The sequence below is a fragment of the Bradysia coprophila genome, chromosome II, assembly GCF_014529535.1.
Source record: "Bradysia coprophila strain Holo2 chromosome II, BU_Bcop_v1, whole genome shotgun sequence".
Lineage (NCBI taxonomy): Eukaryota > Metazoa > Arthropoda > Insecta > Diptera > Sciaridae > Bradysia > Bradysia coprophila.
In genome coordinates, this window is record NC_050735.1 from 6,329,300 (window position 1) to 6,352,522 (window position 23,223).

At 35.9% G+C, this 23,223-nt stretch overlaps 2 protein-coding genes and 1 long non-coding RNA gene across 3 annotated transcripts in view; 1 reads left to right on the forward strand and 2 right to left on the reverse strand.

Moving 5' to 3' along the window:
• The window catches only part of LOC119068982, a 61,914-nt gene that overhangs the window by 15,665 nt on the left and 23,026 nt on the right, over positions 1 to 23,223 (forward strand). The window contains exon 6 of the mRNA XM_037172856.1: positions 3,940 to 4,069. Coding sequence (XP_037028751.1) covers positions 3,940 to 4,069 — 130 coding nt within the window. The remainder of the gene's footprint in view (positions 1 to 3,939; positions 4,070 to 23,223) is intronic.
• Positions 915 to 15,977, reverse strand: LOC119069479. Its single transcript, XR_005086341.1, has 3 exons — positions 15,967 to 15,977; positions 5,268 to 5,273; positions 915 to 1,160 (listed from the first exon to the last, which is right to left on the reverse strand). It is a non-coding gene; the product is annotated as an uncharacterized LOC119069479 (long non-coding RNA).
• On the reverse strand, positions 10,407 to 15,040 carry LOC119068907. Its single transcript, XM_037172769.1, has 5 exons — positions 14,875 to 15,040; positions 14,779 to 14,790; positions 14,533 to 14,703; positions 11,403 to 13,339; positions 10,407 to 11,092 (listed from the first exon to the last, which is right to left on the reverse strand). The coding sequence occupies exons 1-5, from the start codon at positions 15,007 to 15,009 to the stop codon at positions 10,594 to 10,596; spliced, it is 2,754 nt and encodes a 917-aa protein (XP_037028664.1). The 5' UTR covers positions 15,010 to 15,040; the 3' UTR covers positions 10,407 to 10,593.

Sequence of the window (23,223 nt, forward strand, 5' to 3'; positions counted from 1 at the left end):
TATTTTAGATTTTTGCACCACTATGCACATCAAGTACATCATCTAGAAATCGTTATTTGTTTACCAATATGAACGGAACTGGAGAGGGAATTGGTTATTTGTTTACTAATTTGTTTCACCATTTTTGTAAACTAAGAGAATAAAACTCTTGTTCACCCAATGGGAAAAGTTGGAGTTGAGAAAATAAAAATTTTCTCACCTGAATTGTCATCAGATAGAGCGTCAACAAAACGCCATCTTCTCACCCCATTTGAGCGGGAAAATGTAATTTATGCAACAAGTGGCGAAAAGAGATTGTTTTCTTCACTAGATATGATGTGACCACATCGTGTGACGAAAACTACATCGTTTCGGAACGTGTTGCGTACAACGTTTTCTGCAACCAGCTGCGAAAAGTGAACTTTCTAAATGCAAACTTCACACACTTTTTTTGTAATTAAATACATGGCCGTGTATACGTATCTCAAATACACATGACGCGAAACATCTCAATGCTAAACAAGCAATTGAAAATGGTTTAATTTTCATGGTTTAAATATTTACCGGTGCAAATCTATCAACTAAGTTGATTCAACTTCTACTCGTACTTTTTCAATTGATGTAATCGTTAGATTACCCAGATTACCCAGATTTTCAAGTAATCATTCATTGCTGTTTAATCGGAAAATTTAGTTTTGTGTCGCTTCTGCAATAATTCACTGAATTTTGTTAAAAATTAGTTGTTTTTTATAAATAACTTAGTGGTAGATACTAGTCACTAGTAACTAGTGGTAATAACCGAGTCTGTGCAATTGAAACTCTTTCAATTCAGTTCTGTCTAAATTCTCAAAACATAGTCAATTTTCCAGCAGACATTCTGCATGACTGCACATTTTCGTGTTGTAATTTTTCCATTTATTTCATTTTTAATAAATTTGATTAATTCATGGCCAATTTATTCCGAATTTTATCAATCTATTAATCCATTTCGTTAACACTAGTTACTTTTCGTCACTTATGACGAAAAGTACTTTACTTTTCGTGATTAGTGGTGACAAGTAGTTTACTTTTCGTAACTAGTGACGAAAAGTAAGACCACTAGTGAACCAGTGAAAAAAAGACCCTTCAGACGCCACCCAAATGAGGCATGAGAAAGTTCACTTTTTGCAGCACCGTTTTTTCTTTTTTTTGTATCTAATGACTTTATTGGCTGAAGAAATCGAAATTTAACCAACACGGTCAATGTTAAATGTTTTGATAGGGCACCACTAATATTCTTGAAAATTCATCTTGATATCCTCGTGGTAGATTAACGCACCCATTTCTTCTCTATCAGATTTGAAAATATTTAATGTGCAAGAAATCCTTGAAACGACCGTAGGCCGGAAAATCCCATCTTCGCTTCTGATAAATGCCTGCCCAATTTCATTGTGATCCGGTCAATTTCGCTTTTCAATGGCATAATCCAAGACGATTCGCAAATGCAGAATATCCAAGCTTGATTTATGGTCACTTTAGGCTAATTCTACTTTGATGTTAAAATTTTGATCAAAAATTTTGCGGAGCAAAAATTTTGACGACTTATTTTTCCGAAGGCTACTACAATGCAGCACCGTTGTAGAAAATAAGGTTATTCACGCCTCACGGCGATTTCATGCGATTTTCTGAACACATTTGAGTGGACAACTACCGAATAAAGTACTAAAATGAAAGCAAAATAAAATGATCGAGTTTGGTTTTTGACAATTGAATTTCAATTGTCAAAAACCAGACTCGATCATTTTATTTTGCTTTTACCTTATTTTGTATGAAATGGTTTTTTTTACAGTGTTTTACAGTTGTGCGACACACTGTCAAGTTTAAAGTACCACTCATGCTTAAAGTGCACTACTCAACTTACACCAGACAAAAATAGCTTAAAGCTATTTTTCCCATTGACGTTTCTTCAACCCACACACAGAATGTCCCTGAAGCCTGATTATATTTTAAGCTATTGCGATGACATCTGTTTATAGTAGTCTGTATCGATTTCGTACGCTTTTCAAAAATTTCTATTTTAGTAAATCGAAACAGATTGTCGCAGGACTGTCAATCACGGCAGAGTAAAATAAACCAGGCAGGAGCGGTTCATTTTCGAAACGTCAAATAAGGGACCTAATACACTGTATGAAAATGAACTCATTGACATAAGTTGAAAAATTTTATTCGCAAAAAATATAGGGCTACTAGATTATTCAGGCCTCTTGTCAAATCAGCGCTCCTGCCTGGTTAACTTTACTCTGTCGTGCTGTCAATGAATAACTCTGTCGTCAAGTCCAATGAAAGTGTAAAACAGGTATGGTCTATTGTCCGCCCGGAGGACATAAAAATTTGATTTTCGTACTTAAACGCACTCATTTTCAAATTATTTTGACATAAAATGTGAGTGAAAGGTTGACATGTTGCGATGCTACTGTTAAAACATCTGTTTTAGTGCTTGGTTCAGTGATATGCTTATTTCAACCCCAATGCCCAATGCAGAAAATTATACAGAAAAACTTCTTCATACGCTGAAGGGACATTAATGTGTCTTCACTGGACTGGTCGCGACGTTTTTTTTTGAGCTTTTAAGCTCTACATACCAAAACAAACTTTAATCTTTTACAAATGGCAAGCGTATCGCGTCATTTGAAATCTATTCATTAGTGTAGTTGATAAGGACCATTTATACGAGAACGTTTACACTCGTATAAAAGCTAGGCTACCTCTCTAAAAGTTAACTTTTCTCATTGTAAAGTAGGTAAAATTATCAGTAGGCTCCTTAATGATAATTTTACCTGCTTTGCAATGAGAAAAATAAACTTTTAGAGAGGTAGCCCAGCTTTTATACGAGTGTGAACGTTCTCGTATAAATGGTCCTTATCAACTGCACTACATTATCATCTGACTTCTTACTCCTCGAGGGAGCATAGAGAGTCTACAAATTGTCTACATCGAATTCGGTTTGGAGCGAGCGCCTTTACTTCCGTCCATTCTTTCCCGGCTTTCCTCGCTTCGTCGACGACTGTTCGTTTCCACGTGATTTTGGACCTGTCCCTTTTCCGCGTTCCCTGTGGGTTCCAGTCCAGTGCGGTTTTCGCAATGTTTCCCGCAGGGCGTGAATTCTATTACAAATATGAAATCTCAATTTCTTCATTTGTTTGTATATTCATTTTCCGAATAAAACACTTGCCAGCTATCATCGACGGTTATTGTTGGCGATAGCAGATGATTGGTCGTTCCTCAATGGTTAGGGATTCGATTGTTTGTTAAGCATTTTCTTCGCTAAATATTTTTCAAGAGCAAATAGTAAACAATGAAGCGAGCAAGCATCAGTGTTTCAATTACAAGTTCAAAAATACTTTAATTCCATTTCGTCAGAACCATTAATCTTTTGAAAGTGTTCAGACTGTCAACAATATTGCAAATCTTCGAATCGTAACAGGAAAGAAAGGGGAACAGTGGTTGCTTCCGTTAGATAAAACAGAGAAAAGTTTACAATACAAAATAGAGCACTTGAGCACTTGAAAAGTATCAATCATATTTCATGACAAAATCACTGTTTTCAAAATGAATCAATGTTTACGTGACTTTATATTGTGACATTATAAATGGCTCGTAATTCAGATGCTGAAACATTCAACATATAATACCGTGTAGTGGTAGATGGATTGGTAAAACATTCTTGATTTTAGTGCCCTCTGCAAATGTTACTCTGTAAAGGAATTTCTAAAATGAAATAAAAATGCAAAAGCTCCATTAATCGTCTAGCTGTCGCTCAAAATTCAATCATTTTTCGGTATATTTATGTTGTACAACATTTTTATATTTTACCACTATATTTCATCACTACCACATTATATCATGTTATGTTCACACCCATCCCATCTAGTTTTTTTTTGTCATCCAACATTTAACTGTATTTTCTGAACATATTTACAGGTAATCGATCCAGATGATCTTCCACAAAGAGCTCGTTGGACAATCATCGCAACGGCCTGTTTATTACTAATTATGTGTTTGTTGTTAGTCGGTGTTACATTGAGAATGGCCCCGTTCATAGATGATATGGGTGAGTTATAATTCAGTTTTTATTTTTTTGCTCAATAAGCTACCACGTTATACACATGATGTATACCAAAATAAATGTTAAAACGAAATGAAGTAAAAGATTTCGCATCAATCACTTGAAAGCACTTAGATCAAAAAAATTCAATCAGTGCGGTTAAGTATTCTGCCAAGTTATAAAGAACGTTCGCAGGTGATACACTTCAAGCATAATGCTTGCCATTTGTAAAAGGTTAATTGCATATCTATTAGACGAATTGTTTCTTGTGATATGATTTAAGCACATGCCATGGCGAATGAACAAGTAACGCCATTATATTTAATGATCACAATCACTTTCATCCAAAAAAATGTGCACACCTGCTGAGGTAACGCTTTACCGTACTTGAGTGTTATTTTCACAAATTTTCTAAAAGAACAACGATAACCGGTCTAATAGTCGCTGGAAGCATCGCTTAATTTCCCTATTCTAAGGCTAAAAAGCGTACTACTTTTTGTGGGAAAATTGTAAAAGTTCAATTTTCATAAAAATTGTTATACGGAACAACGGAAAGGTGTTGATTTTAACATAGAAACCGTGAAAAGGGGCCCGTACGAGTGTGAACTGTTAAACATAACAGTATATAGCTCAATATAGGGGTGTATAAATGCATCACCTGAAACACACCGAATGCATAGCCAGTGGCCAATAATTTCGCCCTTTTTCAGCTAAAATCCAGTATGGTGACTGTCGGTAATTTTGTTGGAAACCTATAACACTGACACCGCTTTACGGTCTTTTATTCGAAAATTGAATTATATTTGCTCGAAATAAAGGCGAAAAACAGACATATCAAATACCCCGACTTAAGCTTTAAAACTCTAAGGCACCGATCCCATGAACCGATTTGGATAACCTTTTTTCCGCAGTAGTTGCTGCAATTTGTGGTCAGCAGAGACAAAAACCTTGACCATTTTAAAATAGCACTTACTCGACTTACTCCCTTCCCCTTAAAATGTTCACAGTAAACCTATGAGTCCCATATAATTCGTACGGGCCTAACAATGTTATTATAACATTGTGCATATTATATGTATTATATCGCGCTCCTGCCATTGTGAGACGAGATTTTTTGCTGATTTTAATTTTAATACCGAGATATTGCAAAAAAATGGTGTAAAAGCCGAAGAGCTTTTATCTTTTTTTCTCTAATACTCAGCACAAATAACTAAAAATGATTTCAGCTTACGATATTGATAGAGCCAATTTAACTTGCTTCACCCATAGCAATTTTTGCATTGTGTCCCAGCATCCCCATGTATAACATAGAGCTCAGTTTGATATAGCTGATCGCATACCGAAAAACTGTCATACAGAATTGATTGATTTTAATAGGGAAAAATGTGTTTGTTTACACAATAATAGCTTAGGTTTATATAATAATATTTACCTAATATACATGTGAGGTAGAATCTCCCGTACAGATGAATGTATAAAATACGTTGTCTACTGTTTCGGAGTAAAGTCATGTTAATTTCTGTGGAACGTGTATGGTGCAAATTCGCTGATACCGAGTTAAAGAAGGAGTATGATTCCCGTCATTCATCTCATAGTTCGTTCCAAAACAGACGAAATTCGTTCTGATAAAAAACGGTTTGTTTCACCAAACATTGGCGAATTATAGTTCCCTACCTCCTCACATCCGACATTTTTTTTTTGAAAAATTGGGAGTGCTAAAGAATCCCACCCTATATTGGAAGTGAAAAGTAAAATTAAAATACCCAACTCTGTGTGCGTTCTGTTTGCTTAAAAAAAATAATAAATATTGTACGACTGAAACAGCCGCCGGCACAGGTGTAATTGCAAGAAAATTTGGCTACGAATTATTTTGAAGAATAAAGACAATAATATCCAATTATTGGTTGAACAAAAACATTTGTTTGCTTTATTTTATTTGCTTGATTTCATAGTCATATTTTTGAGGAAAGTAAAGTTATGTGGGTGTTGTTAGAATCGAGGTATTATATCTGAAATGTTTATCAATAAATCTTATTTAGTCGCAAAAAACGCGACATTAATAAACCAACGTCGCAACAAGCAACACGGATAACATCTATGAATAAAAATCCTCTATCTGTTATCCACAACTTTAAAGAAAATATAAGCAAAGCATGTCTGTTAAGACAAATGAAGTAACAGATTTTGTAACAATAAATAATTTCAACAACAGAAGTAGCAGCGATGTCCTTTTTTGTGTTGAAAATATTACGTCTCCGGTTGCCATTTCGGTGTTCGAAATAGTTATTTGTGCAACCAGTTGCGAAAAGTGGTAGTTTTTGTCACTAGATGTGATGTGATGAGCGAAGCGAGATTGATAACCACATCGGGTGACAAAAACTACCACTTTCCCAACGTTTAATTGTTTAGATGTTCAGAAGGAGTGGTGAAAAGTAAAACATAGAAAACCAGAGAAAAAAAGACCCTTCAATCGCCACCCAAATCACGCATGATAAAGTTCAGTTTTCGCAGCGCAGTTGCAGAAATGAATAATATGTGATTGTTACGTCTTTTTTGTGTGTTGCTCCGTCATTTTGATGTGCAAAATTTATTCTTTTTCGCGTGACGTCGATATTGCTTCAAAAAAGAGCGCGGCGCGACAACTCTATTAAAAATAAGTCAGTGTCGCATTTATCAAAATAAAGTGGTATTTTGACTGCTTCAAAACGAAGTTTGGTTGCTAGAGCAGATTTTTTTAATCTCATTCAGTCGCAAAAAACGCGACATTATTATACAAAAGTCGCAACAATCAAGATGGATAAAATCTTTGAATATAAGCATAGAACTCCAGCTTGATCTCTGTTATAAAAGCAAAATGTTTATTAATACAAATGAAGTAACAGATTTTGTAACTATAAATAATATCAACAACAGAAGTAGCAGATTCAATGATTCTAAATTCTTGCTCGTAGAAGAAGCAACCATTTCTCAAAAGTCTCCATAGTTGAAAGGATTTTTTTAGTTATTAACGGAGAACACACCCACCCGAAGCGAATATGTTTTGTTCGGCAAGTTAAAACTGTACGCTTAATTCGACTGCAGGCTTCATTCAAATTAATTTTGACTACGAATTATCTGTTCATCTTTTTAAAGAATGAAAAGAAAAATTCAATTATTGGCGAAACAAAGTTGGTAATACGGGAGGGATAATATTTCCCATTCCCTCTTCCGTATAATCTTTTCGTAAATAAGAGAAGAGGCCGCAAATGTTTTCCTACATTTTAATGGTATGCAAAGTCTATTGTTTTAAGCGCTTTGTTTTATTGTTTGATATTACCAACAGCTCTGATAATAAATAAGAAAATTACCTATGCATTGAATATTTTACAGCTAGCGGGTGAATAAAATCAAAGCGAACGTGTATGTGTGCTGTATGTATAAAGTTTTGAACAGAAATCGTACAATAAGCCTCCCCATATTATATATACCTTATTCAAAATTTGACTAGCTCACTAACAGCAAATACAACTCAGAGAATTCGTTCCAATTTCACGGAATTTTAGTTTCGGTATTCTTTCGCCCGCTTCCATACCTTGTAGTTTACTTTAGTTTTTGTTTACTTGTTGTGGCTTCATACTGAGTTGTCTAAATCCGTGCTTCAGATAACGTAAGAATGTATGACGAAGCTTTGTTTCGCATTGTTTCAAATTTCTTTTTCGCATTACTTTACTTATACATTAAAACCATCAACATCAACCAAATATTTTATTTATTCTCTGAAAATATCTAATGCTAGCGCAAGCTGATGTATTTGTTATTTGCTCAAAGCCACTATATCATATTTGCTTGATTTAATATATTTTTCGTGGAAAATTGAGATTTATGGATATTTTTTTCTTAGAACCCCATATGCGAAGTATTAGATCTACTGAAACATTTCACTGGTTGTCGAATCGATTTCTTTTGCAAATAGACATAAGCCGGGAGCGGGGAGATTGTATTTATATAGGAGAGTTTAAGCCGTTTTTAATACTGGAAGAGGTTTTCTTTTCTCATTCTCGAAAATTGTATCCACTCAGAACATCACAATTGCAGCACTTATCGACTAATTATCCACTCAGAAAAATATCAGATATTTTTCAAAGCTTTAATCATTAGAACAGTTCGAGAGTCCTCTTCGTTTTTAATGGTGGAGACGTTCAATGGAAAAGAGCTTCAATGCTTAATCGTTATAATTGCTAAAATTCTCAATCTTCGATAACACCTTGTTATGGCTACTGAAAAATGTTCGTTCCGTTCCACTAAGGCTGCACTACTTTAGACTTCGTTGCTCGTTTTGTATTTTAATGCAATTTCGATTGAAAAGATTACAATAAGGTTCAATTGGTATCTTTGATTTTGAAGAGCTCTCAAGTGCTTCTTTTGCATTCCTCGCAAATATTCACTTTTTTATTTAAATCCATTAGAAACTAAAAGATTTCGAAAACTCTCCAAAGCACACAAACAATAGGAAAGCCACTCAGAACATCATAATTGCAGCACTTATCGACTAATTATCCACTCAGAAAAATATCAGATATTTTCCAAAGCTTTAATCATTAGAAGAGTTCGAGATTCCTCTTCGTTTTGAATCGTTGAGACGTTCAATTGAAAAGAGCTTAATCGTTATAATTGCTAGGATTCTCAATCTTCGATAACACCTTGTTATGCTACTGATAAATGTTCGTTCCGTTCCACTAAGGCTGCACTACTTTAGAGTTCGTTGCTCGATTTGTATTTTAATGCAATTTCGATTGAAAAGACTACAATAAGGTTCAATTGGTATCTTTGATTTTAAAAAGCTTTCAAGAGCTATACTTTTGTATTCCTCGCAAATATTCACGTTTCCATTTAAACCCAATACAAACTAAAAGCTTTCAAGAACTCTCCAAACACGGGCTGGACTATCTGTGAATAGCAGTATTTGCAAAAACGAAGAATATCGTGAATAGTGTCAGGCCCGTGTCTCCGAAGCACACAGACAATGCGAAAAGGATATGGCTTTTTACGGCAGGATTTTCTTAAACAACTATGTATTTCGAAAGGCGACTACCCAACTGAACTAGTTGCAAAAGTCGTAAAGGGAAACATTTCCTGAGGATTTTTTTAACATCAACTTTCTAAACTACTTTAAAAGGTTACAGCACCCATCTGTATTTCATATGTTCACCTACTGTCTCAACCATAAGGGGTGTACAGACGAAATCAATTCCACCAGCCTCAATCGCCTTTTTTCTCCATAAATCGTAAATAAAAAGTGTAAGCTCCTATTAGCCGGTAGTTATTAAAATGAAAATGTTGTTCGTATATGTATGTACGATTCGAGAAGGGTGTGGTAGTCAAAACTTTTCGGAACACAACAAAGAACATAAAATATTGTAAAGTATGTTAACGTTATTATGGCATCGATTTCTATTTGACTGCAAGGAATTTATACTTACATCTTACATAACATAGGGAGTTCACAAAATCTACCTCAAAGCATGTCTTGTGGAACGTATGTATTGAACGATTTGAATTTATTTACCTAACGTAAACCTCTGTGAAAGACCTAAACATATAAAGACGTTTTTTCTTCTTCTACATCTTCGTCTTTTCCAAACATAAACTCAGGGTTGAGGATTACGTACAATGTTTTACTACGTAAAGTAATAACTGATGTGTACACGCGTGGATGGGATATTCTCACCAAATCTCCGGTGTAAACTACGTTTCGGAAGGACACGCCCTTGACAAATATTTTCAAAGGCTTCAAAAGGCTTTTTTAAATACAAAAAAAAACTCCATCAACATGCCACAGAGTATCGCTGTCTTTCCACAGTTGCTTTGACGGTATTTTGATAGGTATGAAGGAAGGTATTGGTGAGAATACAAAGAAAAGTAATATGAAACTTGCTAGTCATCTGCTATCGGAAATCACAACAAAAATAAACAATAGCTCTCATATAGTAAAATTCATGTAAAATCCTACGAAGTGCCAGCATTCGGAGTAGACTTGAAACAAAAAAAGTGCAAGTTTTAATGAAAACTAAATTTTTGCCTTAAATGTCATGGTTCACCCACGTAAAAAATCCCACTTTCGTATTTAAGCTGACATTGCTGTTTGTCATCGTTTCTCTGATTTCTCTCTTTTCGTATTTAAACGGCAAATGAAAGAAATCAGGAACAGCACCTCACATAAAAAGTGAGATTTTTTACCTGAGGAAAGCAGTAACAGATTCTTCAGTCACACAGTCATCTGCACATTACTTTTTTCTGGATGGATCTTTTTGCTTACGCAACTATAAAATGATGTCCTTTTGATTGTGTATTAAAACCAGTTGCCGAAAAATGATATCAGTTTATTGTTGATCAAAGACAAAAACGATTAATTTGTAGGCACAATCCCCACTACAATCTGCATCAAGCGAGACGAAAATAAGATTTGAGATTCGGTTGTTTTTGGTGGCGTTCGATGTAGTCTGCTCGGCGAGCTACTATCATGGAGTAATCTTCACTTCAAAATGCAATAATTATTCTCCTTTCGATTGTAATTGAAACGATCGAATTTCGTTCATGTGCCGATTCAGCTGTTCCATTTCCGCTAAAATTCGATTCAGTTGCTTGTGCCTATGCTTGCATTCGATATCAAATTTAGTCTCGAGTTTACTTAGTCCATTTCTCATTTGTTTCAGTTGACCCCTCCTTGAATCACTTTCCTGCCGCAACACATTCAACTTGTGTTCCATGCGTAGCGAAAAATCTTCAATCTGATGAACAGTCTTCTCAATTTCTTCGATTTTCACATTGTTATCAGTTCGAATCAATTGTTCCTCATTTGACTTGACTATCGCACTGAGTGCACTGTAACGAAGCTGTGTTATCTGAACCGTTTCAGAATTCCATCGATTTTTCGGATCGAATCCCTTCAGTCTTTTCACAATGCTGGTGTCGATTCTCCAGATCAGTTCTTCTATGATCGTCGTCTCGTCTGGTCGTCGGATGTAAATGATTTTGGTTATTGGCTCGGAACTAGAAATTGAAATGTTCGAAATTAGTAGACGCACGTAATAAGATCCATAAAGGGCACGAAAGATGCTAGTACTGCCTTTAGCTGATAGGTGTAATTGAATGTATTTAAAGAGAGTGATCTGGGCATTGAAGACATCTTGTAGATGTACTAGCATCTTTTCGAGTACGTTACACATTTAAAAAGAGAGATATTTCCCTCGAGCTTAATTACGTACGTCTTGACAAAAGCATTTTATAAACACATACACGATTAGAGCAACAGGACAGATGTATCGAGTTATCACAATCTCTAAGACAAATCTCATTTTACCCGATTTTGAAAATTGTTCCATACTCGAGTATCAAATTAAACTGTTTTTCCAAGCTGACAAAATCCCCATTGTCTCGAAGTAGTTTTGCCTTTTCCATGGCCAAATCGATCGCCAAATTGTACACAGAAATTGCAATCAATACAAACATTGTGAACAGCATCAAATTCCATAGTCCCTTGAACTTCAACGCTTCCCCATCATGACCACCCATAAATATGGTCATTATTGTTGTGAACGACGTCCATAGATTATCTAGCTTTGAGATCTCTTCCGTTTTGCCCACATAAATGACCACATGGAATGCGAGCGTAAATGCAATGATTATCCAAAAGAATATTCCCATCGTAATGAGAAGCGTAGCGGCCACAGTCTTAAACATTAGAATGTACTTGGACACATTGGATGGAGATATTCGAGATAACATTTTGGTCATTTCAATTGTCATTAGTAACATCGAACCGGAGAAAAGATATTCCGGTCGATTTGTGAATAAATGGCTGAATAGGAATCCCATCAACAGGAATAGAATCAAAACTTCGGTTAAACCAGCCAGAATTCTACTACGTCTCAACGGTTTCGGTAGCAATGAATCGCCGGACGGATCTTGGTGCAAAGAATTGGATAGATTTGGAATGAGAAGACTGTAGTAAAATAGGGCCACTTGTAGGCCGAATCGAAGGAACGAATACAGAATCGACGAGTGCAGAAGATAGTTTGCGTTTTGAGTTTCGTTTCGCATAAAGAAATAGAGAGTCGGAGATATAACGGAAAATATGATAAATAGAAGGAAATCGGTTACATGCAGTGGCCAAAATTGACTGTACTTAAGCTCCACATAGTTGGCAATGACCGGATGTTGAATGGACGTTTTCAGAGTGTTTTTTCTCATAACAATTTTGATGGTTTCGTCTTTCAAAAATCTATAGTTGACTGAAATGCCAACTTTGCTGTTATGAACATGACCGTCCAGGTATTTCGTTAACACCTTCGTATTGATTACTTGCACAAATCGATGAGTCAATCCGAATTTTTGTATTAATTTGATAGCAGCATTGTCGTTGTTGTATTTCACTGCCTCATCCATCGGATTGTGGTGATCGCGGATGAATGTGTCATCAGGAAAGCTCTTCAACAAAATATCGATGCAGTCGTCGAAGTCAGTGGAAATATCGCTTCGTGCACTTAGTCGTTTATTGTATTTGAAACCACGGATGCAAAACGTGAGTAAAGTCGTTTCATTATCTTGTGCATCTCTGAAAACTGTTTTGATGTCTTTTGAGGACTCAATAGTTGCCTGTAGTAACTCATTATATCCAAGCAATGCAACGAAAACGGGGAACGGAACATCAAACGATTTGAAGAACCGATAGTGTGGTATCATCAGGCGGTTGATGTCGATTATTGGATTTTTTATCACGTTTGTCAGAATGTTTTGTAGTTCGGATGCAAAAGCTTTTACAACAATCAAATTCGAGTCGGCCGTTATTATCGATCCCAATTCTTTGTCCGGATGGACAAATCGGAACAGTTCCACATACTCGGTAAATTTTTCGTTGAACACTTCGCCATTGTCATTCAAGATACCCAATACAATTTCGAAGAAATCGCGATAGATTGGCAGCGGTTCTAATGCCAGAAATTTGTTGATCAAGGTTTTCTGCCGATCCGCTTCCAACTTGTCGTAGCAGATGATGTATTTGAGAATGTTAATTTGAACATTATTATTCGCACTGGTGATCGTAAATTGGTCGAAATTTTTGATCTTTAATTGGCTCAAAATGTGTGATTCGATGCAACTCATTACCCAGCCCTCACATTTGCGTGACGTGGTCCGGTTGATTGAAATGATTTGCTGGAAATTGCAGAAAAATTCCTGGTCCAGTGCAATGCTGACCAATGGCATGAATTCCGTTTCGTTGTTTGGGAAATATAATTCCTGAAAAGAGTTAATGGTTTAGCCGGATAGTCACTACTCTCTGCTCAATCGGAGTTCTGGGTTCAAATCTCAATAAAATTTCCGAAATTTGAGTCTTAGAGGCTTTGTGGCAAAAAAGGCATACTTTCGGAAATTGCTTTTCTTGAAAATTCTTGAAGTTCTCGAAATTCAATACTTAACCAAAAATTTTGAGAATTCAATTTTCTTGAAAATTCGTGAAAATTTTCAAATTACTTATTTCAAGAAAATGTTTCAAAAAATTCTCAAAGAATGACTACAAGAAGTAATATCGCAAAAACATTTACGTACAGCGGACGTTAGTTGAATTTAGGCATGAATTTGCTTCAGATGTTATAGTGTACCACTCTGTACACTCACTCATATAAACAAAACTGCTCATTCCCTTTCACCCGTATAAACAAGTTTAAGAATTTTGGTTTATGAGTGGACCAGCTCAAAAAAAGCCAACGCAAATTCATGTCTAAATTTGGCTGACTTCCCCCCCCCCCCCCCTAAAATAAAACTTTTCTATTTTTCTAAATGCTAATTTTTAGTTGCGTGGCTGCGTCGAATAGTCCAGCTAATTGCTCTGAAAGTATTTACCTCAGCAGTGGCATTTTTTTTCGAATTTTCACTCACAACAATTACGAAAGCTGGCAACGAAACCTTGCACATTGAAACAAAATTGCGAATTCTTTATCTGAATATCTGATGAATCGTAACAGCTATTCCCGTGGATAAAATAATTTTCAACTTTTTTCTACCCATTTATGAGCTAATTTAGTTATCTAAATCCGGATTTATAACACTGAATGATATAAACGTTTCACATAATGAAAGAAGCGTATGTACTGCGACCGACCTTTTTATTAGGTAACATGATTTAAGGCATTTTGTTTCGTAATGTTACGTTCCTTTCACGATACTTAGAGCTTTACAGAGCTTTATTAAGTGTTGATATCAGCTACGAACATTTCTGATTGGAATTCTCTTATTCAATTCGATTCGAGTTCTTATCAAAAAGTTAGTATGACAGCGAGGGCCATCATTGTCTGTATTACTGTATTTAATCTCTAAAAAAAAAAAAAATTTTAATCACTTTCAAAAATCTTTTGTTTTCCCCGCTCGTCTTTAAGGTCTAGCGATATCACTCGTCTAATATGCAACAAGTAGTGTGTACACTGTCAACTTACATTTTCAATCATCTGTACCACTTCGAATTCCATCGGTCTCGATAGCAATGTTTCCCAGAACACTTGTTTAACTTCATCAATGATATGAGACGTTACATTCACACTAAATTCTGAATTCAATGCTTCAGCCAACTGAATCCAATTCTTTACTTTGTATGCATAAATTACTAGCTGTGTGTACAATTCGTTTCGTTTACAAAAAAAATTGTTAATGAATCATACAATGAGAAAAGTAAACACACTAACCTCTTTCTTGCTCTGAAAATTAAGAGAAACGAACATCAAACAGACGTAAAGATACAGCCATAAGTCTCAATTCTATAACTAATGTTATAAACTTACCAGACTCGGATCGGCCCAAAATTTTGCACTAAACACAGGCGGTGCATCATGACTCTTGCCTTTCTCATCGAAAATCGGATCAATTTTTACTTCGGACAACTTAAATTTACCCAAAAGACTCTTGTGAACGTCCATTTCAACACTAACAGTTCTGCCGATTTTTATCGAGAATTTCATTTTATCATTTTTTGTCAGAGCACATTGTGTGTATATCTTATCTGAAAATGTTGTGAATGTTTCGTATCTTAAAAAATAGCATTCATAATGATAAGGTAGACGACGACTACGTAATCATGTGTACGTTTCATTGTAGTGTTAGTCGACTAATTATGTTTCCAGCGTTAAAAGCTTACCAATTTAGATAACGCCACCTGGTGGGCGTAATTATGAGGATAGTGTGTCGGTCTTAATATACACTGACAGGCGTAGACACGAGGACATGTACCAATTTAACCTAATTTAACGGATTTAAGATTTTATCTGATCTGATCATGACATAATATTTGGTCTCCCTTTCGGCAGACATAATCGTTTACCACTAAAATCTTTATTATTAAATCATTACCACGGCAGGTTCGTAATCACTTTTTGTCGGATTTGATTTTCTCTGTTAAGTTTTAGGTTGCCAATCAACGTTTTTTTTTATTACTGTGCCTATTCGAGATTATAACACTCAAACATTCGAGAGGAAATCATTTCAGAGACTTGAGATAAAAGAAAAATTATCTTCCTCGTGACATGAACTAATATCGCAACTGAACAGATGAGCTGTACGCAACAGTGTTGCGGCAACACGTATCGGTTAATTTTCAGTAAACCTATTAATGGAGAAGAAAATTACCAGTGATTCGACTATTGGATGAAAGCGGTGACTATTTTTGGGAAATCTTTTGCCCCTATTTTCCAACATTTTCCTGAATTTTTCCATTTTTTTTTAAATCATAGAAATGCTGGAAAATCTAGGAAAATTTGTGAAAATGTGGGAAATTATGTGAAAATACTTTCCCAAAAATAGGCTCTGGATGAACAAAACAATCCATAAAGCCGACCGAATTTACTATTTACGACGACAAGCATAATCGAAACTAAAACCTATTGTGAAAACGAACAATGCATACTATATATACACCGTCGTACCACCATCAATGAGCATGAGTGGAGCTACATTGTTTTTATTCCCTAGGAATAATGGGAAAATAATGCTAATGTTCTATCATCTTCTGCTACTATTTTTTCGTGCACAAAACATCCATCTATATATGTGTGTGTAAAGCTGGTAATAAGTTTGGTATTATTCGGTAAATAAGCTACATGATATTTCAATAGGATGACATAGACACAATAAAGTTGACAGCAAATTCTATCGTTTCTTTTCTTGTATTCATCACACTTGTCATGGTTAACATCCTGGAAGTAACCGTATCAAAATGTTTATTCATTTCATTTATATTCTGACTTCGTTGGAAATTACTAGCAACTTTTTTTTTTCTTTTTTGGCCTAGTCAAAGAATGACATCATTCGAATTTAACTCGAAATTATGGAATATGATGTTGTTATAGGAGACAACTGTTACCATAATAAATAGTGCAAGGCGAAATTATGGTGCCCTTTCACTAATCGATAATAATCTATTCAAAATATTTTTCTTGGTTTTTTTTTATTGCAATTCTTCTAGTCCAGGTTCTTACGAAAAAACTAGTTCGGAGCGCTGGGTCACCTTACAAAAATTGACTATGGGATATGGGATATCGACATATGAATTTATTGGTGTACTTTGTGTACATACGTAATATCGGTTTACTTTCAGTTTTACGACTACGTATTGCCAGTCTATCTAACTTAAACTAATCTTACATAGATTGGTATTTCGTACGATAAAATGTTGTCCCGACACCAGTTTGTATAAGATAAAGATACACATTTCGTACAATTTTACATGGAGTTTTTCACTAATTTTGATCATTTTAGTAGGCACATTTAAATTTTTTGCGCTAATTTAACCTCTAGTTGAGTCGGCAAAACACACATTATCAAATGTTACGTATTTCATGTAGGGACCACAAATTTTACGTAATTCTGTTCGTAATTTTACCTGTCTATATGACCAGTCTAAGATATCTACAGTGTGTTCGTCTTTAGAAAAAACACTTTTAGTTTTATCAGAGCTTTAAGAGTAATCGATGTTCCCAGTCAATTGAGTGCTTCCCAGTCCATGATATTTTGGCGTAAAATTTGAATTCGCTAAGTCGTATTCAAATTTTGTACCAAAATATCATTGAATTTAGTCTAAGGGACAAACATTCTATGTATCTGTTGGTGTTCTTTTGGATGCGGTAGAAGTGCAAAAATTTAGTTCAATAACTTTGATCTCTCAATCACACCCCGTATTTTCATATTTTCGCCTGGTGTCCGAGCATAAGAACCCAGACTATTCATTTCCGATTCAATATTGAAATTCTTCACAGTTTGTTGTTCGTCTTTGGAAAACAATTTAATAAATTCCACCGCCATAATCGGTTGCATAATGACGAAAAAAGAAAATTTAAATTGAGAATTTGCCGTTGCTCCGATTATTTTTCTTCGACTATAATTCGTGTATTTTGCTATGCTGAAGCCAGTTTTTCTGTTACATTTTCTTTAATTTCCTCACATTTCTTATCCCGATTGAAAGACGCTTTCATGGTGAGAATGACAAGCCGAAGAAAATTTACACATTTCGGAGCGTTCATGATTTTCGTGAAAATGGATAACACGTCCATGTCATTAATTTTAAAATCCGGTCTGACTCTTAAAACTAATTGCTATGCCACAGCAGAATAAGAGAAAGAGTGCCATCACGGCTAATGTTTATACACTCGAAACACTTTGATTGAAAGTAAAAGTCTAGAAATGTGGGAAACATTAACGCAAAACTTTCAGGATAATATTGATTTCTTAGCCATTAGTATACAATATTACGACAGAAATTATATTTATTGACTTAATGGCATACGTACAATAGAACTTGGCACATAAAAAACCAACTTTATGATGTATTCGAGTATATAATTAATTGAAGCAATTATTTAATTCGATTTGATTTAGGAAGTCAATCAAATGACGATAGTGGATGCCCATTAAAGTCAACCAGTTTTCCAAACTTTGCTGGTAAAGTTTCAATGACCCGATGACACCATATGTGTGTTATCACGTACAATTGACGACGGAAGAAAGTGGAAAATATTTTCGAATAAAATGTGGAAAAATCATATCGAAAAATTGGAATTCATTGCGAATGTATGTCGTTGGCACCATTAGCCAATTTCTTTTTAATGTTGCACTTTATCGACAATCTAAATCGTTCGCAACACAAAAATACACTTCTCGTCCTGGTAATCCGGCACCAGTCGAAAATTTTTTGCAAAGTATTGTAGGAACGATGGCATTTGATTGAACTGACTCTTTTATAAACAACAAATGCAACTCTGTATGGAAAACTTCAATTTAAATTTAAATTTGCCAAATCGTTGAATGTGTAAAATTTCCTGTGGCTGCAAAAGCTCTTTGATACATTCTGGCATATTTATTCTATACAATTAATATTTGGAAGACTGACTCCATATAGAAGTAACATTTTGTGCCAAGTTAAATCCATATAACGTGATCCTATCAGGGAAATATATGGTAGAAAACACATAAAATCTTGTTATTAACCGTATCGAAAATGAGAATTTGAATTTTTATTCATTGGGTTCATCATAATTTCTGCTCTAGCGATTTTGGAACCGTCCGTCCTAGAATGACAAACCTATAAATAAAACATTTTCTCGGCATTTTCATCATTATTATCTAACAAAGCCTTAGAAAAAAATCTATGATTCGAACATGGTGATGTTTCAGTATATATCGCCCTTCTGTGTGTCAAAACCCATTCGTAACATTTCTATATTGACCGACACCGAGTAGCTTTTCTTCAAAAGATTCGCAACAATGTAACACCATCATATTTCAGTTTCTTTTGAAATATATTTCTCCTTAAAATGTTATTCATTCCATTCGTCTTCACCGTTAAGTAGAAATGTGGTGTAGCTATGTACCTATTTATGATTCAATATTGCAATGCGGTGTGTAGGTTTTCAAAAGGTATACACAATGTGGATGGAATACAGCATTAGAAAATAGAACTCTTACAATGTCTTACATGTTATTTCCGTTTAGAGTGCTGTGCGGTGAAAGCGAAGTCTGTCTGTTTTTATTCAGTTGCGAGCTTTCAGTGCCGTTTCTTACTTTAAGGCTCCAGGTGCGCAGCGAAATATTTGTAAAGTAATTACTGAAGCCAAGAAGGTTTTCTCAACATTAAATGTAAAAGACGGAACAGGATGACGTTTTTAATAATCAAAATTTCTGGTTCTCTCCGTACGACAACCAACATAGAAATCTAATGGTAGAAAATACGAAATGTGTTGTTATTGCTTGTCTCTTGCGTTCCACTAAACTAGTACTTGTAGAGCTTGAGTCGGACCTATGCAATGAATAATTCGATTCGTTTGTTTATATCGTGTAGTTTAACGAGTTTGTTGAGGCTTAGACTGATTTTATAAGTCACCGATGTAGAGCTAGAAGAGCTCTTTGAATTGTTTAAGCATACTGGAGCTATGCTGTAATACATTATTTCGTCGATGAATGAAACAAAGAAAGAAAGAAAGAGTTATATCGGCGATGAGAAACGCTTACTACATTAACTACGTAAAGTTAGTTTATTGAAGCTTAATAAAGCCTTTTACGGACAGCTATCTAGACTACAGCAATCTTATGTAGCAAAATAGTAGCACTGCTCTATGTTTCCTTTTTAAAGATAGATTTGCTTATTTCGTTCTATCAGCTAAAGTTTGTCAAACAGTCGTAAGCGGTACTAAAGCTTCCAAATTTAACGCTTGTTAATTCTATGTTAATGCTAATCGCATAAGAAAGTTCAGAAAATGAAGTAGTAGATTTCGCATCAATGTTTTGAAAATTGTTAAGTCAAAAGAAGTAATAGATTTGATTTTATAGTATGCTGTCTGTGAAATGTGGATTATTGTATCATTATGTTCTAATTTTAAAGATATAACAACCAACGACGACGGTCGTATCGTGTCAGCACCAACATTGGAGGAAGTATCAGCAGCAATCTCCTCACTCAAAAACAACAAAGCTTCAGGTCCGGATAATATACCAGCGGAACTGCTGAAAATGGGTGGTGAGGAATTGGCTAAGGTGATTTATGAATTAGTCGGGCGAATATGGAACAACGAATCGTTACCGGATCAGTGGTTAGAGGGTGCCATTTTACCTCTGCACAAGAAAGGTGACAGGATGATTTGCGAAAACTACCGTGGTATTGCTTTGCTTAACACGGCGTACAAGGTTTTTGCTCGAGTGCTATTCGTTAGACTAAATCCACGGGCTGAGGCAGTCATTGGAGATTATCAAGGCGGATTCAGACGAGATCGCTCAACAACTGACCAAATATTCAACCTTCGTCTGATTCTGCAAAAAGGCAGGGAATTTCAAGTCCGGACTTACCATTTTTTCATCGACTTCAAGCAAGCCTACGATAGGACCAAGCGTAGGGAATTGTATGTTGCGATGAAGGAGCTGGGCTTCGAAACAAAACTGATTCGTCTTGTGAAAGCGACATTGGAGGGCACCAGATGTCGTGTCAAGGTGCAAAATGACTTGTCTGACGTTTTTGCTGTAAGGGAAGGGCTGAAACAGGGCGACGCACTGTCTTGCCTGCTCTTCAATTTGGCTTTGGAAATCGCAATGAGACGTGCTGGTATCCAAACCAACAAAACACTGGTGAATGGATCAGTTCAAGTTCTGGGCTTTGCAGATGACTTGGATCTTGCCAGTCGTACACATGCAGCAGCGGTAGACACTTTCACAAATCTGAAAATCCAAGCGGAGAGAATGGGTTTGATGATCAACGAATCGAAAACCAAGTACATGAAGGCCGAGCCCAATATGGTTGCCAATCAACAAGGGGACGTGATAAGCATTGGAGAGTACAACCTCGAGGTAGTCGAAGAATTCATCTACCTTGGAGCGCTGATTCGTTCGGATGGCGATAATACACCTGAAATCCAAAGACGAATCATGGCGGCAAGCAGATGCTATTACGGTCTAATCAAACATTTACGCTCAAAGTTGATATCGAAGAAAACGAAGTGCCAAGTTTACAAAACGCTCATTCGTCCAGTTCTGATCTATGGATGCGAATCTTGGACGGTGAAGAGAAGTGATGAACAGTTGCTCCTAACGTTCGAGCGTAAGGTCCTTCGTACTATTTTCGGAGCGATGCGTGAAGGCGAAAGGTGTCGGCGACAATACAACTTTGAATTGAAAAGTGATTTTGGCGAGCCGGATATTGTGGCAGTGGTGAAAGTCCAACGGTTGAGGTGGGCAGGGCATGTAGCACGCATGGACAGGAACAGAGCCCCCTCAATGTTATTCCGAAATGATCCAGAAGGGCGAAGAGGAGTAGGATGCCCTAAAATGCGATGGATAGATGGCGTCGAATCAGATCTTCGGGCGCTGGGAATAAGAGGTTGGCAAAGTGCAGCGAATGACCGGGCACGCTGGAACCGGATTCTCGACCAGGCCAAGGCCCACAAGTGGCTGTAGCGCCGGTAAAGTAAAGTAAGTAAGTAACAACCAACTTGCGTCAATGTACTTCGAATTGACAATGATGGAAATGACAGATTTACAAACCAGCCCTTTTCCTTTAACTTATCTCCGTGTTGGACAGCTACTGAAAGTGGCCCCATGCAGATACATTGGTGTACATTAACTATTGACTCTGTACGTGCTAAAAATTGATAGAAGCCACATATCAATTTAGAAACTTAATTAATTTCAAATTCAAAAGCGGAAATGTATGTCAACAAAACATGACCATACGTTAACTGTACAGCCCTTTTTTGTTCTACTGTACATTCATACATTGATCAACAGTTAGAGCATAAATGTTGAAAATAGATACCTCCGCAAATAGTAATTTTCATTGGATGTCCTTTGTGAGTAACCCAATTCAACCAGCACAATATATAGTACAAAATTCCGCACATATTACCTGGCATCGTACAATCAGAGCTTAAGCTTGTGATGAATCGATTCGAAAAACGTTGACAACTCACAAATAGCTCTGAGGGTGATGCATTTCCATCAAGAGTAACGTGCAACGTTTATGTGAAATTTTCATATTTTTTTTGTTTCCTGTTTTTTTTACGTGCAGACTCATAATAGGAATTACACAAAATGTGAGTTTACGTCCGTGAATGTGGAATAAGTTTAAATGAACGAAACGGGATTTAAAAAAATGTGCTGCCATTATTTCAATTTAAATTCTCTTTGTTTGGATGTCGATGAAACGAGTCTGTGTGCCGGTCATGAACATACAGTACGTTTGGATAAATTATAACATATTATGAAAATTCGGTTGAAATTGTTCTGGTGGAAAATGCTCCATTATTATGATTATTATTAACAAACTTAATCGTTCGCTCCAACTATACAACTTAAATCTGGGCAAATATATAATCCTCATTATTTGAAATATAATTCGAAAACAATTTGCAATTATAGTTGCCCCGAAGAGCATCTGAAATTACGTAACTAGAGATAAGTACCTGCAGCTATCCATTATAATTGTTCATCTGGACCACTTAATTAGAATCAAATTCTTCCAGTTATGATGACGTACATCTGTGTTTTCTGATGAAATAAAGAGCATACAAGTAATGCAAGACATATCAAGACGAGCCCGCACATTACTCCTCATTTCAAAAACTAATTAATTTTGTGCACAGATTGCATTGAATTGGTTTTTACAAAAAAATCCCTTCGGTCTGGCAACTCTGACAGGGGTCCCACTCAAAATTTCGTGTCCTGTGGTTGGACATGTAGGACCACTTTTTTATCATTGGAAGTATGACTTTTTGGTTATATTTTCAGTCAATTGCTCTTTATTACAGCGCTCTGCTAACCGGGTCTGTCATAATCAATGTCGATGTCGCAATAAGGAAGGTATGGCCGTCCATTTTTTATGGAAAATGACTCAATATTGATTTCTAAGAGATGAAACTTAATGATTTGAGCTCAAGGTTAGGTCAACTTTTATGGAACAAGAAATTGTAACTGTTCGAGGTAGATGCCACCTAAAAGAGATGCAATAACGTGATCAGGTGATTTTACCCTCGCGAGATATGAAAGTTGGAAAATACGGAACTCTTTAAACTTTTTAACGGAATTGTCCTACGCAAGTCAAGTAGCACGAATTTCCAAAAAGTATTACATAGCTCATGTTGAACGGATGGAGGAAAATCGTA